The 16,494-nt window shown below is 46.7% G+C and overlaps 1 protein-coding gene across 1 annotated transcript; it reads right to left on the bottom strand.

Annotated features, from left to right (window-relative positions):
- Window positions 1-6,656: 6,656 nt before the first annotated feature.
- LOC134053153 (keratin, type I cytoskeletal 13-like) lies at window positions 6,657-11,712 on the bottom strand. The gene is made up of 8 exons (XM_062508016.1): window positions 11,224-11,712; window positions 10,057-10,139; window positions 9,382-9,538; window positions 8,771-8,932; window positions 8,186-8,311; window positions 7,804-8,030; window positions 7,222-7,340; window positions 6,657-6,682 (listed from the first exon to the last, which is right to left on the bottom strand). The coding sequence occupies exons 1-8, from the start codon at window positions 11,710-11,712 to the stop codon at window positions 6,657-6,659; spliced, it is 1,389 nt and encodes a 462-aa protein (XP_062364000.1).
- Window positions 11,713-16,494: the final 4,782 nt, after the last annotated feature.

Genomic DNA, 16,494 nt, shown 5'->3' with positions numbered 1-16,494 from the left:
GGTGGAACTCGTGTGATAGCCAATTTCCTGTATTGATTTGGGATATTAGTGTTTTCTCACTCAGCCTTTGTGATGGTGATTGTTGCTAATTAAGTTTTGTTTGTTACAGCAACTGTTTGTGGAAACAGCTTTTGGTAGAGGCCCCTCCCAGCACACCTTGGCCCACGCAGAGGACATGCCTCACGTTCCACCTGCTGCTCCACTTCATCTCGGAAACATCCCAGGGAGCAAGGCCTCCCCTGCCTTGTAGGAATTTAAATGGTTCACCACAACACTCAGTGGAGTCTGGGGGATCATTTTCTCCAGTGAGAAATCCTTTTGTCCCATAGTGAATTAAATTCTCTTCTATACTTTCATCTACTTTGGCTCAAGAAGCAGTTGGGTTGTGTCCCATTTAACTGTTGCTTTGACACCCCTGATACAGAGACATGGGGACAAATCAATTTTATTCTGTATAATTCTGCAGAAAGGTTTTGTTGTTCTGGGTTTTTTTTAGCCCTGGAGAGATGTTTATTACATCTTCTGTATGTAATAAAGTCATTCCTTTTAAGAAGACAATCTTCCTGTCTTCCCTCAACAAAAGAACATTTTTGGATGGTTTGAATATCACTGAGGATGCTTCTGTGCAATTTTCATAGCTTCATTTTTAATACATGAAAGGAAGATTTAATGCCATTTTTCCCTTAGAATTTGTGCAGGCAATGTACTTCAAGAGTGAAATGTAGCTCCTTAAAACTGAAGAAGCCAGACAGATTCATCATGTCTGGAAATCCTGGCCGGGATCTGAGATAGGAGTTACAGAACAAAGGGTTCCTGAAAGGAATGTTTTATTTCAGAGCTGCTGTAAGGTGGAAGCTGCCTTATGAGGTGGTGGTTTTCTCTTCAGTTCTGTCTCATAGTATTGTCCAGGCCCTTGCAACACACCGAGTTTCCTGCTTGGTCTTAGATAATGTTTCCAACAAAATCCAGAGATGCTGCTTGTTATAAAACAAAAGAGACAAACAAAAGCTGTTGAGAAACAAAAAGTCTCAATATTTACCAAAATTTAGATTGCTTTATTTATATAGACAGAGCAAGCAGCGCTGGGGAACGTGAGGGGTCACCACCCACACCATGCTCCATCAAACCTTGGTTTGCAGCTCCTTTTCATAGTATGGTTTTCCTTGTAGTAATCAATAATTGTGGGGGTTTTTGTTGTTGTTATAATTCTGCCAGGTAAGCAGTGGTGGTCAAAACACATCCGTGGGATCGCTGTGTGAAGTATTTTAGACAATTTCTAAAGTAACCCTCTGGTTTTGGTAGATAAAGAACAGCAGAAGTGGGAAGTCTGGTCTTAGCAGATAGGTTTTAATTGATTACACAAAGGCAGGAAATCTGATTTTGCAAAATCTTTCAGGCTGTGGGAAATCCTCATTTTACAAACTGGTACCAAATATAATTTACTTAGAAAACACAGTATTCATAACAGGGGGATTTAAACAGAATGGTTTTAATCATGTATTTCCCTTTATCTAGTTCCATGTCTTATCTAAGTATTCTGGTTTATACAAACTCCAAAACTTCTATGATTAGCACGAATCTTTTATCAATGATCACACTGCTGAAGTGCAGCTGGAGGGCTGGGAAACCTTCACATAAAAGTGACTGCCATAAACTCCAGGAACTGGAAGGATCCCCAGCGGTACCTGTGAAATGGGGCAGTGAAATGTCACAGAACTGGGGCTGGTGCTGCTCACTGCAGCAAAACCAAAAACTGGGCAGAGCCAAACTGGGATGGGAGTGAGGAGGAGGAGGAGGAGGAGGAGGAGGAAGAGGAGGATGGACTATTTAAGCCTGAACGGCTCACCCAGCCCTGGCAGGAATTCTCCCGGGATGGGCAGGAATTCACTCAGCATTTCAGTGGCAGGGTTCCCGGTGTGCTCTGCACAGCCCAGATGTGAATGGAGCCCTTTTCCTTCGGGAGTGTGGCAGCAGGAAGAGGCTGGGGCACAGCTCAGGCTGGGGGTGGGGGTGAGCACACGCGGGCTCCTCTCAGCCCCCAGGACAACCTTTCCCAGCTCCACATCCATACCCTCCCCACACTGTTGTGTTTGGGAGAAACCACCGAGGCTGCTGAGCACCTTTGTGGGGTCACAACTGGATCCTTGGTGATGCTTCACTGGGATCCTTTTCTATCCTTCCTGCTTCTGGTCAGATCTTGTTGGAAAACTCAGTTCTTGTATGTTGCTACACAGAGAAAAACTATAGAATATATATATGCATATATATACATATATATATATATAAAACTATAATATATGACTCATTCTCATAATTATATGTTATAAAATAACTCCCATTATGTGATCATCAGGCAGTTTTATTAACACCAGATAATCCCATAGGATTTCTCCACAGTAGAAAAGAAAGCCAGGCCGTGCAGTGTGACTGTGTTAGAGGGTGAACATCATTCTTGTTTGTACTCTGCTCTTCATTCCAATGAGCTTCAGCTGCCTGACACTTGGCATGAAGCTGTTCTCTTCTGCATTAAAGTTTAAATGATGAGGATCTTTTTCTTATCCAATAAAAAGCTAGATGTTTGAAAATAGAAAAATATAATTTAGATCAATTGTAACACAGGATGTTTATTGTTTTAATAGTGGATTAACTGAGAGTTCTAAGCAAAAAGTAATTCCTACCCAACAATTCATAATTGTTCACTCTGTAGTGAGCACACAACATGTTTGGAATCTTTTGTCCCCCTCACCAACGCAGATGTGGGTGCCTGGCAGCAGTTCCATCCAGAAATATTTGAGGTAGAAAATGCTGTCAGTTCCAATAATTTCCAGAGAAAAGTGTAATTTTCTATAAATGCAGTTTTGTAATTGGAAATAATTCTGTCAAAAGATGGTGCCTCATTCTTTCCCAGGCATGGAGCTCCTAACCAGTGTGCTTGGGTTCATTCCCACAACCCAAAACACACAGTATTGGGGTTTTTGTTATCTGCAAGTGGCAGCCTTGGCAGTGCTGGGTGAAGGGCTGGACTCCAGGACCTTAAGGGGATTTTTCAGCCTGAAGGATTCTGTGATTCCCTTATGCCAAAAACTATTTAGGCTTTTTTTTAAGTGAAGGGTTTTAAAATATCTGTTTTGAAGTGAGAAAGTCCCCACCTCTCCTGAACTATTCTGCAAGACAGGGTGTAATCTTGGTGTCCACCCACACCCCAAGGTGTGTGGTCACAGGGAATATCCCTGGAATGTGTCCCTGTTGTGTCCAATGGTCCTGATGCAGCACGTTCACCCACTGGTCAGTTAAAGCTGGATTTGCCATGGACAGGTGACCTGCTGCCCTCCAGGGAAGGGCAGTCAGGAGTGTCCAGTCCAGCAAACATCCCTCCTTTAGGAAAAGCATAATTCCTGCCTACATGTTACCCGATCTGTTACTCATTCGCTATTGCAGAGCCGAGTAGTGATGAAACATTAAAGAGCACCTTCAAAAGCTCCACCACCCAACAGAGCGATGGTGCTTGTGATAGGAGCAGTAATTAGGTGAGTCAGAGCCGTAGGAGACTTTCAGAACACAAACCCTTTGGTTTGGAACTGCTTCATTGTGGGTCTGAACAGCCCCTGGCCCAGCTGTCCCAGCTGACCTCTGGGGTCTCAGCTGCTGCTCCATCGGCAGGACCCTCATTAGCAAAGGGTCGTTACGGCACATTTACAACCCCTGAGGAGAACCTGGCTTTCACTGCGCTCCCACCTAACAACACAATGCAAAATACTCCAGTGCCCTTTGGAAAACAAACAGGTATTAGCAAACTGGTGAGTGAGTTTCGGTCTGACGCCCGTCCCACGCACCCCCACACGGGAGAGCACCTGGGATCTGCGGGAGGCAGGGGGACACCTGCAGCATCCTTGAAGAATGAACCTAGAATGAAGAGTGAACGCAGAACTGTGTCGCATCAACCTCATTAGGAGTGTGACCATCAAATACCGGCAGAGCTGGAGCAGGGCTGGTGTATAATATATATGTATATATCTATTCCGGGGCTGGTGTATAATATATATGTATATATCTATTCCAGGGCTGGTAGCGCGTTCCGTGCTCTGCGGCACTGGGATGTCCCCAGCACACCCCGCAGACACCACTTCATCCGGCTGGCTCTTCTGGGAGGGACGAGCCGAGACCCCAGCGCTGGCTTGGCCGCTCGCCTCTGCCGCGGGCTCCCTTCGGCAGCTCGGTGGGAGCCGAGTGCCCTCTAGAGAGCACCTGCAGCCCGGGGCCGGGGATCACTCATCCTGCATCTCCAAGCCATCTCCAAATATCCCGTGTGGTGAAACGTAGGATCTGTCGGGATCCCTCGGCATGGTGGGCGCAGGGCTCGGAGGTTGCAGGGCAGGGGGCTGGACAGGGCTGAAATTGCTGCACATTGTGGATCAGTGCATTTTTATAGCATTTTGATCACGTATTGTTACACTCCTATTGGATAGGCTAACAGCAACTACTTCCACTTAGCCAAAGTCAGAATTGGCTCTCCAGTGTCTCTGGGCCTCTTAGGAAAATATAAGCTCTGCTTTAAGCAGGGTCTCAGACCTTGGTCTCAGGTAATGCAGTGTTTGAACACCGGAGGCAGAGCAGGGACTGGACAGGCCGGGGCCAGGACAGGGCTCGGCACCAGGACGCTGCCAGGTCAGTGTTTTCTTTGGATCTGCCAGCTGGGAACAGCTGACACCTGATGGGGAGAGCTGGGAAGTACCAGGATTTCCCAAGCACTTTCTCCATTTCCTTCTTCTTTAGCACAAGAAGCATTTGCACGCCACTCAGGACTACTAATTATTCCAGCTGCTATTTAATTTTTATGTAATTTTAAATACAGAAATACAGTACTAATGGCAAACCTCTGCTTCAAACTCAGTCCAGACTCAGCAGTTTTTAGATTGGCCAGTTTTGCCCTGTGTTCTCAGGCATGTTCAATGTCTCTGGGGAAAACAAAATAAAATCAAACCAATCCAGTATAGGTATTTTTTTCTTCCCTCTGGGAAAAAATAATCAAACCCAACCCAGTGTAAATATTTTCACAGATGCTTTGGGTTGCTATTTCATTCTGTGGTACAAGAGGAGCAGTGCCGATGGAGCAGAAGGTGAAAACTCAGATGCCAAATTCCCAGGATTTTAGTTTCGATGATCATCTGCCTCTCTCTCACAGAGGATCTAATTCACGCTGTTCTGCTGTTCTACAGCTCCGGGGCTTTGTTCAATGATTTGGGGAGCTGCAGTGAGAAATTCGAGTCCGAGAAGAGCAGGACGAGACCCTGGTGCTGCCCCACAAGCTGCAGTGCTGCCGGCAGGAACCCTCGGTTCCTCCCCGCTGTCGGGATGAGCATCCCTGGTCCCGGTGCGGCCGCCTGGGAGCGCCCGTCCCCGCCACCTCCCGGCCGCCAGGGATCACTCTTGTCCCTTCTCCGCTTCCTCACAGCCAAAATTCCACCCTCCCTTTGCCCCCTCCCGGTTCATTGCAGCGCAGGAACCGCCCGGAGCAGACGCAGGAAAGCTCTTTTGCACCCGTGTGGCACAGCAGGAGCGGAACTTGGGAAAATAAATTTGCCTTTATATTTCAAATGTTTTTTAATTTCTCTGCGAAGGAGTCCAAAATATTTGACACGTGTTTAGGTGTGAGAAATCTTTGTACCGTGTCACATAAGGTACAAAAACGGCTTCCAGGACATCAGCTCTTTCCGTCCTGCGGGCGTCTCTGCACAGTTGCGGATGTCCACCCACCCCTTGGCTGTCTGAGGAGCAGAGGCTGCTGAGAACGTCTGCCTTGTCAGGACGTGCTGCTCTGCTGACAGGCACCCACGAGAAGGGGTGCTGTCCTTGCAGGGTCCCCCTCCCCGGCAGTGGTTTGACACAGAGGAGGAGGTGGGTCTGCTCTGCCGAGGGGCAGCACTCGGACATGCTCACACTGCACAAATCCGGGAGACAGGCAGGGCCAGGACACACCTGCTGAGATGTGTGTGACAGACACCATGCTGCCCGGCACCAGCACATCTCCCAGTTTAACACCTGACACATCTGGAGAGCAGCTACAGATGTGCACCAGAGGCGGCTACTGAGGTGGTGCCTGTGTGTGGATACACATGTGCCTGAGCCTTGGAAATTTCTGTCACTGTTCTCTCACTGACGAGCTCCAGCTTTGCTGGCCTGTCTGACTCCTCCTGTCCACACAGGAATGGGCAACATCTCCCTCAGGCTGTGACAACAGGGAGGAGCTGGACAAGACCTGCCAGGTCAGCCAGGCCACTCTCTCCTGCTGGCAAGGCAGCTTTGTTCCCAGTGCAGGATGATCCTGACTGGTTCAGGTGCCCCTTGTTCATGGATCAGCACCTGGTGTTGGAAAGGAACTCAGTTTCAGGCACAGGTTCTTGATTGCATCAGGCAGAAGCAAAGTTTTATTAGAGACATTTTTCACCAGCAGGTACATAAGTAACCTGACTAATTCAGGTAACTTCTAGAGGTTACAGCATTGCAGAACAGAAGAGCAGAACAGAGGAGGTGGCTCCTGACACCCCCTTTAGCTACGTGGCCAAGCATCGCTGAGTTACTTCTACTTTCTCTGCACAGAGGGTGCAGTGAACACAGACTCTCTCAGGTTTCCCTGTCACCTTCCAGTCTGTTTCTCCTTAATCACAAATTCTCCTGCAGGTCACTGGAGAGAAAACACAGCAGCATTATTTGTTTGGAACACAAGTAAAATCCTTCACATAACAGAAATCGGATCTTGGTGGTGCCCTTGTTTTTGGAATGCACTGCTAAGCTGGTGCAGCTGGCAGCTACCCAGGTAGCTCCAGAAAATCCCTAAATAATTTTCTTTAATGGGAATTTGCACTTGTAAAGTTATAAGTTTATTCTTCTTTTCACTTTTTCCAGACTCTTTTGCTAAGCTTTGGCTGTTGTCTTCTTCACTTCTTCTTCCAGATCTTCCCGTCACACTTTATTTCCCATGCATTTCTCCTCTGCAATTCTACTGCTCCTTTTTGTCTCTCATTCACTTCCTCTACCCCATGTTCAGTACAAACTCTTTTTAAACCCACTTCTCAGTGACACCACCACTGTAACACCTCCCCCGTGTAGCACAGTGACTCAGAGGATGCCTATGACATATCCTAGGAATGTGCTGTCTCCTGGTCTTAGTGCACAAGGGAATGAGCAAAGCCAGTTTTCCTTTTGTGAAAACGCAGCCCTTACCTTGTATGTCTCCGGTCTTGCAGGGTGGGACCTGGGGCTGGCAGTGAGCAGCTGAAGTTGTTGTGTAGGTGTGGCTCGTCCTAATGACCCCTCCACCAGTTCCAATTCCTCCTCCGTGACTAGTAGGATAAATTTGGTGAGAGAAATAGGGAATTTTAGAACTTTACATGTCACTGCTGACTGACTACGTGACACAAAGTCTCAAACTCTGGCCTTTATAGGCATTACCGTATTTTACATTACATTTTCTTTCCCTTTCACAGTTGTTTTGCATTTGTGCTCCCCCTTGGCATGGACAGTTCTCACCCATCTCACTGTAAAAATGGGACTGTCACCAGTGCTGACATAATGCCAGGAGTGACAGTGTTGCTACCAGCAGTTAACAGATTTAGTGCTCTGCTTTGCAGATCCTGAGGACTAACTTTTAGTTCTGATTGGAATGTTCATCACAAGGAAGTTGTTCATGAGGCAACTTTTTCATCTCAGAGAAAGCCTTAAGAAGGACTGAAGATCTGACTGGATCTGTAATACAGATCCTTTACATTTTCATTTATTCTCTGGTGGATCTAGAGAGGTACTTACATGAGGTCCTGCTGTCCTCCTTCCAACAAGCACCGGTAGGTCTGGATCTCCTGCTCCAGGCGGCACTTGACGTCCAGTAAGGTCTTGTACTCTTGGTTCTGGCACTCTATTTCTGCTCTTATTTCAGCCAACTGCTGCTCCACGCACGTGATCTGGTTCTGTAGCTCACCGAGAAGGGTGTTGTACTGGCACTCAGTTTCAGCCAGAGATGATTCCAAGTTATTTCTCTGATAAGCAAAAAAAAAAAAAAAAAATTTAAGTGTCACCCTCCAATCCCAAAATGAATTAGTCATTCACCACCATTGTGCTGGCTGATTGTGGCTGTTCATGCTAAGAAACCCAGCAGTGACCAGCTGGAGCTGTGAGTCAGCTCCTCACCCACCTGGCTGAGCTGAGCTTGGAGATCGATTTCCAGGGTTTGCAATTGGCGTCTCAGTTCAGTCACCTGGTTGTTGCACGTCTCCACCTCCTGACCGCTTGTAATAACCTCCCGATTCACCTCCTCAATCTGAAATCACCAATCCAGGACAAAGAGCTTCAGAGGACATCTGGGTGTGCTGGACTTGCTTTTACAGGAGCAGAACACGGTGAGTGTTCAGCAAAAGGAAACAGGGAGCAGGGCAGGTTCTCTGTGCACAGGGTGCTCCCTTCCAGCTCCCCTGCTTGTTCATTTTACAATTCCCATTAACCTCGTGGCTATTAAATCTCTTTAATCCAAATGTGGAATATCTCTGTTCCAGCAACACACCACAAGGCCTTGTGGCAAATACTGCTGTTCCAGATGGGATGTAACAAACTGCTCAGACAGGCCCGTAGCTCCTGTGGAGCACTGGGTATAATGAGTGATGCTCTTGGGCTTCACTGGGAAGGAAGAAGTGCTTATTGTCTCCATGTCTGGCCTCTGAAAGGCTCCTGGGCCTGGGGCTGTGTGTGCCAGTATGGTTTGCAGCACAAGTGTGTCACTTACCTTGCACTCGTACCAATCCTCGACTTCCTTGCGGTTGCGCGCTATCAGTGTTTCATACTGGCATCTCAAATCCTCCAAGATTTGCCTGAGATCTGGTCCCGGGCAGGCATTGACCTCCACACTCACATCTCCAGTTGATTGTTTCCTCAAGCAGCTCATCTCCTGAAAATAAATCCCAGATCAGATCATACTGGCTTTTGGAAGGCAGCACAGAAGAGCAAAGCTCAGTGGCCAAGAACTACCCTCCCTGTGAGACTTTCCTCCCTGCTGTGGCTGTGAAAGGCACTGGAGGATGGTGCAAGTGTTTTCCCACGAAATCTGTTGGCTAATTTCTTTCTTCATCCTCTGAAGCCAGCAGCAGCTTTCTCCCCTCTGGCACTCCCAGTGTGAGCACAGCCCCAGAAGCGGCACTGCCCCTGCCAGAGCTCCCTTCCCTTCTGAGGCAGAGTGTTCTGAGCCCCAGAAAGTTTGGTGGGAAAGCTGTGGCCTGAAAGTGAAATCTTGAAATCTTGTGAAAGTGAAACCTTGGCCTGAAATCTTTTAAATTCCAAGCACAGTGGCAAAGTTTTCTGCCAGGGCCATGATGTTCATAGAGTCCGGGCAGGACCTACCTCCTCGTGGTTCTTCTTCAGGCAGCAGAGCTCCTCCCGCAGCGACTCCAGCTGTGCCTCCAGGTCAGACCTGCACAGCGTCAGCTGGTCCAGCACCTGGCGCAGCCCATTGATGTCTGCCTCCACGCTCTGGCGCAGGGCCAGCTCCGTCTCGTACCTGGGTTGTGTCACAAAGCACAGATTCAGGATGGGCACGTCCCACCGGGGTTCTTTTTGTGCCAGGATCTCCTTCCCCTGCTCCATGGTTTGACCGGCATTTTGCTGTCCAAGGTGAATATACCACGCCTTGGATTTCTGCACCGCTTTATGGCTGTTGTGTGAAAGCTTTTGTTTCTCATGGTTTTTTTTCCCTGCTTCTGCTCACTGTATATTTGGTATCACTTATTCAGCTGTATTTCTGGTTTGTTGATCCCATCTGCACTGGTCTGGGGTGAAAATGAGCCACTCCCTGAGGCGTCCATCCCAAGCCTCACCAAACTCAGTGGCTAAATGTTTTACCCAAGAACATTAATTAAGGGAGCGCTGGTGACCAGGAGCAAAATGCCTTTCATCATCCTGCCCTACCGCAGTGGTGTGAGGAGATGTGTCTGGAGCCTCTGTAATTAGTGCTCTGAGCCTCCCAGGGAGGTGGAAAGGAGCAGGGGAGAGGCAGCAAGTTCATAGAGGGGCACTCACTTCACACGGAAGTCGTCAGCAGCCATCCTGCTGTTATCAATGTCCAGGATGATCTTGTTGTTATCAATGGTTGCGCAGACAATCTGGAAAACAGCAAACCATGAGAGATGTCTCCTATCTCCTGTTCTACTCTATAGGTCTTTCTGCCTTGCAGTTAGGTAGTAGCTCTTCACATTTCTCTTTTTCTGTTACATGTTACTTCTAACATGAGTAGCCTTGTCCCTTTAGTAGGGAAGTTGAAGGAGGTGGCTTTGCCTCCTTGACTCACAGAAGAAAGGATATCAACCACATAGAGCTGGGAATTAGAGTTGTGGGATGGGAATTTCCTAGTTTCAAATCTGAAGACAAGTTCCAAAGATGCTTCAAAAATAAACCTAAAGAACCTTCCTTAAGATACTAAATCTCAACTGACATTCAAGCTGGCATGTTCTGGGCTTCAGACTAAAGGACCTTCAGGGAACATGGTGGGAAGGTGTCTTTAAGCCTTAGGATTAAACATAACTTTCACTGTGGACTTATTAATATCAGGCTGTTTGTGTCACTGTAACAATCTGTTTCAAGCCTCAGGTTTTCTCACCAAGATATTTATGTTTCATTTGATTAAGCATCCAAAGTGTATGTTTTTGATTGTCCCATAATTTACTTTGCTCTTCCTGTGAAGCTGGCATCACTGCATTTCCTCAGAGTACATTGGTAGTATTACATTTACAACTGTATAGTCAAATAAAATGTACTAAAGCATCCTTTTCCTCTTTCAGAGCGTTCTCCCAACCACACCACCTTGCAGCACCCATCCTGGTTGTGTCCCCACACTCAGAAATATTATAGGGGAATTTGCCAAAATTTCTGTTTGCAAAGACATTCACAAGCACCAAACTTCTCTCCAACAACTGCAATAAGTTCTAAACACAAATTCAGGAATAAGCTTTCAAAAGGGGAGGAACAACCCAGAAATCCAGCAGTAAGCTTTCTAAAGAGGAGGAACAACCTAGAAATTCAGCAGTAAGCTTTCTAAAGAGGAGGAACAACCCAGAAATTCAGCAGTAAGCTTTCAGAAGGGGAAGAACAACCTAGAAATTCAGCAGTAAGCTTTCAGAAGGGGAAGAACAACCTAGAAATTCAGCAGTAAGCTTTCTAAAGAGGAGGAACAACCCGAGGGGTCATTACCTGGTTCTGGAGATCTTCAATCTCTTTGTAGTAGCAGCTGTAGTCACGGGGCTCGCAGGAGAGGCCCTGTGTTGCGTACCACTCTCTGATCCTGCACTCCAGCTCAGCATTTTCCTTCTCCAAGCACTTCACCTTGTCCAGGTAGGAAGCCAGGCGGTCATTGAGGTTTTGCATGGTGACCTTCTCATCGCAGGATGAAAGCAAGCAGTCGCCACCGAGACCCCCAACAACCACACCCCCTCCGAGGCCAAACCCGAGGCCATTGCCATAGCAGTTGCCACCTCCATAGCTCCCACCAGCCAAGCTACCAACACTCAGTCCCCCTCCATAATTCACTCCACCGCAGTAACTCCTTCCAGAAAAACCTCTGCCACTGCCTATGCCAAAGGAAGAAATCCGTGCTCCACCACCACCACCAATGATACAGCTGCCACCGCTGCTCCTGCCTTTGCTAGACACAGTAATAGTCTCCTTAATGTTGCAACTCATGGCGACAGTGGTTGGAAATGCAAGCAGAAGCCCAAAGCAAGATGCACAGCTTGATACGAAATCAGACTGCGAGCTGTCCGTGGCTGCCGATCCCTATTTATACCTTCCACAGTGGGTGTCACCACTGCTTCTTCTTCCCATAAGGCTGGCTACTCCAGCCAATGGTGCCAAGAATAATTTCTCAAAGGGAAGTTTCCTTTCAAGAAGCCTGGTAGACAAGGAAGATACTTTACATGTCTCTTGCTAATTTCAAAAATACATTAGCAATAATGTTTTATGAATCATCAGCTTTTTGTTTATGATGCAAACTTACAGCATTAAGCCAGGAAAAACACTGTCCTAAATTACATACCAGGAAGAAATCATTAAAGGTTATTGCATCAAAGAGCTCTTTATCTCTCATTAATTTATTTTCATTTTATTTTGAGTTGAATAAGCAGTTTTCATGCAAGGTGCTGAGGTTGGAATATGTAAGATGAAAAAGAAAGAAGAAATACTAAGTTTGCTTTTCGAATGATGTATGAAGAATGATGTAAGAACTCTGGAAAGATCAGAGACATTGACATTAACCTTTAAATCTCTCCACTGGCAAAATGACAAATCTGAAACACTGCTGCGAGACAAGTGAGACCAAGGAGGGATCTCTTAATGGACATGGATGAGAGGTTCTTCATACATGATTGTGGCTCTCCAGCAATTCACAAAGGATTTGTTTTATTATGTGGAGAGTGTAAAGGAAGGTAAAAGTGCTTTAAATATTTCCTGTTGTTCAGTGAAAGATAATTTCTGCACTTCTCCTCATTATGGATTGTAATTGTTGCTGGGGAAAGGTGGTTTTGAAACAGTGGATGACAGTGGAAACATCCTATGGCAAATTTCTCTGTCAATACATGCTGCATTTTAATCAGAGCTTTGGGATTGCTGTCCTGGGACATATAAAGACAGAATTGCTGATAGAGCTGCAGAGCAGTCACTGCCCTGTGCAGTTTTACTTGGGCTGGAGAAGCTGGGTTTCATACAAACTAGAGGCTTTCTATTGGTAATGTTTTCAAATCTTAACTAAGCAAGGAAAATACGAAGTAAGAATCCTTTCACACTTTTGTAATCAAAATTCAGGCTATGTTTTGCTGAGGCTCCAGAGCACTGGCCTTCTGCCTAGGGAGCCCCTTTCCAGTGGCCATGGAGCAAGGGACAGGTATTCCATGGCTTTCTGAACCCAACAGTTCCTTGTAAGAAATTCTCCAAATCTCCTTCATCAGGGAAAAGCGAGTTCAAACTCTTGCTGAAATCCTCACTCTATGTTGGGATTGTGGATTGGAACAGCTATTGTTATGGCAGGTAAATGATCCCATTTACTTAAGGACTGACTTATCCCAGTATTTATGGATTTACTCATCATTTTATTGCTCTTATACTTATTTCTGGAAGGATGTTGGAAAGATGCATCCCCTTTTCTTTGCCTCCTTGGATGTTCCTTATCCATTCCCTGAAAGGCAGAAGCATTCTGGAGACAGGTGTGGAGAGGCTTCCCTAAGTAATTTACTCCAAGACTTGCCACTGGCCAAGCTGCATCTGGACCTAGACCTGCCTGACACACTGGGCCTCTCTCTGGCCCAAAACACACAGAAACAAAGCTCAGAATAGGTAAAAGCTCTAGTAAAGTTATTTTGTATAGGAAGGAATCACTGGGTTTCATTCCTAGGAATGGAGAACATAATTGGGAGTCAGGGTGTGGTGGCAGGAGCGAACCGAAACTGCTGTAAGCTTTGCCTGGTGTGCAGATGATTCCTCAGGAGTTTCCCAACAGCTGTGTGCAGCAAGCATCTCTCCTGAATGAGCACACATTCCTTCCCCAGCCCCGCAGTTATCACACAGGCACATCAGTGTAGTGCAGGCAGAAACACGGGATGACTTGTACTCCGTGGGAGTGGAGGGTGTCTGCAGCTGGGGACGCTCCTGCTCCTCCGAGACACCTCGGTCCCCTCTGCCCCTCTCACCTCTGTGTGCCTGCAGCAGCCACCTGTCCCAAGAGCTTTGCTCTGCCCACACTTCCCTCTGTCTTGTTATTTTTCCTGTTCATCTCCTCAGGAAATGAGGGCATTAGATAAATTAAGACAAAACTAAGTAATTGTTCCAAGACTTTAAAAAATTAAATTAAGCTTTCCCTCATGTTTTTATTCAGTTACTTGAACTCATAAGCTTCCTGGGTCTGTCTCATCAGCGCAAAGAAATAGGGAAATCTTATGGAAATGTAGCTTCCAACATTTGCAGCTCCATAATTTGAAGCTCTTTAATAAATGAAGTGTTTCCAGGGTGTTTTCTTCTGGGGAACTGTTAATCACAACCTGCCTCTCCTGAGCTGCCTTCCAGACTCATCCCAACTTGTAGGTCCACAAACAACATCACAGCATCCCAGAAGCTGATGTTTACCCCCCAGGGGCTTTCCAGAGGCATATTCATAATTTCTGGATCATTAGAGTCTTTCTGGCCATGTCATTAGGTCTCTTTCACCTCTCAGGAATTCAGGACAGCTCCTTTGTGAAAGTGCACGCTTTGGACCGGCTGGACGTGGTGGGAAGGGTGGGGAGGTCTTTGATATGAGCCCAGAGAATCTGGAGGAGCAGCTAGATGTCAGTAGCAGTTTGCAAGAGGAGGAACCAGCCCACAGCTGGTGGGAATCAGCTGGGGCTGCCAGGAGAGTCTGGGAAGTTTTTATGTACCATAGGTAGCCAAGAGTTTCCATAAGACTGGAAACTAGAAGAGTCTCAGTGCAGTGTCTTTATATTTTTAGAAACAAGAGTGTGAGGACTCATAGACTGGGAAGGATTGAGGCCAAAAAGGGCAGCAGTAGGTTATCTCACTGTCTGTCTTTGCACTGAACAAGGCAGGAGGAGACAATGGGAATGGAAAGGGAAAGATTTGCTTTTCAACTTCTCAGCCAGAGCTCTGAGAACAACTGGGATATCCACTGGAATCCAACACAAGGAAATTTGCCATTATAGCCACAATTCGTATCTCTTTCGATCTCTTTTGAAGCGCTGGCCATACATGTCTACTGAAATAATTCTACATCAAGTCTGGGACTTCCTGTAGGGCTGGAACTGAACTTTGGATAAGGCTTAATTTATTCTTGGTTTAAAAACTTCTACCTTTGGCCACTCCTCTGAGTCGTTGCAGATGTTAAATTGCTGCATTGTCTTGCCCATGGTTACTGTTAAGCTTAGTGTCTGGTACATGAAATGAAGAAATATCTCTGGGATGTGTTCTCTCTATGGCCTCTCACAACAGGAGAAGGGCACCTTTCACTTGCTCCCTGAGACATTAGTGGTTGAACTTCTTCAGGCACTTGCTGCCATGTTAAGTCTATTTCTGTTATCGTCAGAGAATCTGGTGTCTCTATAAAAGAACTGGCAATAGAAAAGTGTGCCACACTATACTGCACATCCAGTCGTGAAGTGGTTTTGTACCTGTTCTCCTCCTGCCCTGATTCTGGTTGTTCCATAACCTCCAGCCTTTGATGGAAAAGAAATAACCAGGAATCTTGCTTTACTGGGTCATCTCACAGGTGAATGTGACTGTAACAGCCACACCACTGTCAAAACCACCACTGCTTGGCTTTCTGGACCAACAATTTAATCCTCAAAATACCCTCATAATACTTTGAACTGCCAGTTCTCCAAACCCAGAGTGACTCTGCCAGCTCACCATGGCCCATGGCTGCTCTGACAGGTCAGCACCAGGACAAAACCAGCTCAGCACCAGCTACATGGCTGCTGGTCAAGGCCAAGGAGGGACTGACCTGCCTTGTCTGTGGCAATTGGGTCACTCTGGGTGTCCAAAGCCCCTATCTGGCTTTTTTCTCCATTCTGTTCTCTGTTAAGCTGCACTTTTTCAGTTCCCACCCTGCCCTCTGCAGCTCCCCAGACAAGGTGTGTTTAACACAAAGATGATCTTTCAACCACTCTTGATGTTCAGGTTGAAACTCTTGGCAATCAGAGGATGACCAGTAAATGACTCAGTCACTATGTGAAAAGAGAGGAGATAAGCCTTTTGCCTCTAGTCCTTTTCCCAGCGGTGAAGATTCCCATAAAATGAAAGGGATAGGTTTGAATATAAGCCATGTCAGCAGAAATTGAATCAGTTGTGGAGATCAAGATTTTATCCTCAACAGCCACCAGGCTGAGGGATGGAGCATGAGAGGGCTCAGTCCAGATGTGTCAGCACTAGACTGGGACCAAGACAAACTGTCTCCAGATGTTCCATCAATGGAACGCCTGTCCATGGGGTCAGGGCAGGTGTTACGCAGGAATGGGCAACATCTCCCTCAGGCTGTGACAACAGGGAGGAGCTGGACAAGACCTGCCAGGTCAGCCAGGCCACTCTCTCCTGCTGGCAAGGCAGCTTTGTTCCCAGTGCAGGATGATCCTGACTGGTTCAGGTGCCCCTTGTTCATGGATCAGCACCTGGTGTTGGAAAGGAACTCAGTTTCAGGCACAGGTTCTTGATTGCATCAGGCAGAAGCAAAGTTTTATTAGAGACATTTTTCACCAGCAGGTACATAAGTGATCATAACCCTGGCTGACTACAGCAAGTCGTGGTGCTGGGCCACACACAGCAACACAGACTTGAAAAGCAAATAGCAAAATAAAGCAGAATGTGGCACAATGCTCTGCTCATCCCTCTGACACATTGCTTAGCACAGCTGAGCAACACAGATGAGCACGCTCCGTGCTCTCTGCAGACACATGCAGTAAATATTCTCTCTCTTCATCCGTAGCTCTG

The sequence above is a fragment of the Cinclus cinclus genome, chromosome 24, assembly GCF_963662255.1.
Source record: "Cinclus cinclus chromosome 24, bCinCin1.1, whole genome shotgun sequence".
Lineage (NCBI taxonomy): Eukaryota > Metazoa > Chordata > Aves > Passeriformes > Cinclidae > Cinclus > Cinclus cinclus.
The sequence above is the reverse complement of the archived record's forward strand: the minus strand, read 5'-3'. Positions and strand labels throughout refer to the sequence as shown.

Coding starts and splice junctions, on each gene's coding strand:
- LOC134053153 (XM_062508016.1), bottom strand. CDS start 11,712: ATGAGTTGCAACATTAAGGAGACTATTACTGTGTCTAGCAAAGGCAGG. Junction 10,140..11,223: donor TTGAAGATCTCCAGAACCAG/GTAATGACCCCT, acceptor GCTGTTTTCCAG/ATTGTCTGCGCAACCATTGA. Junction 6,683..7,221: donor CAAGACCGGAGACATACAAG/GTAAGGGCTGCG, acceptor TTTTCTCTCCAG/TGACCTGCAGGAGAATTTGT.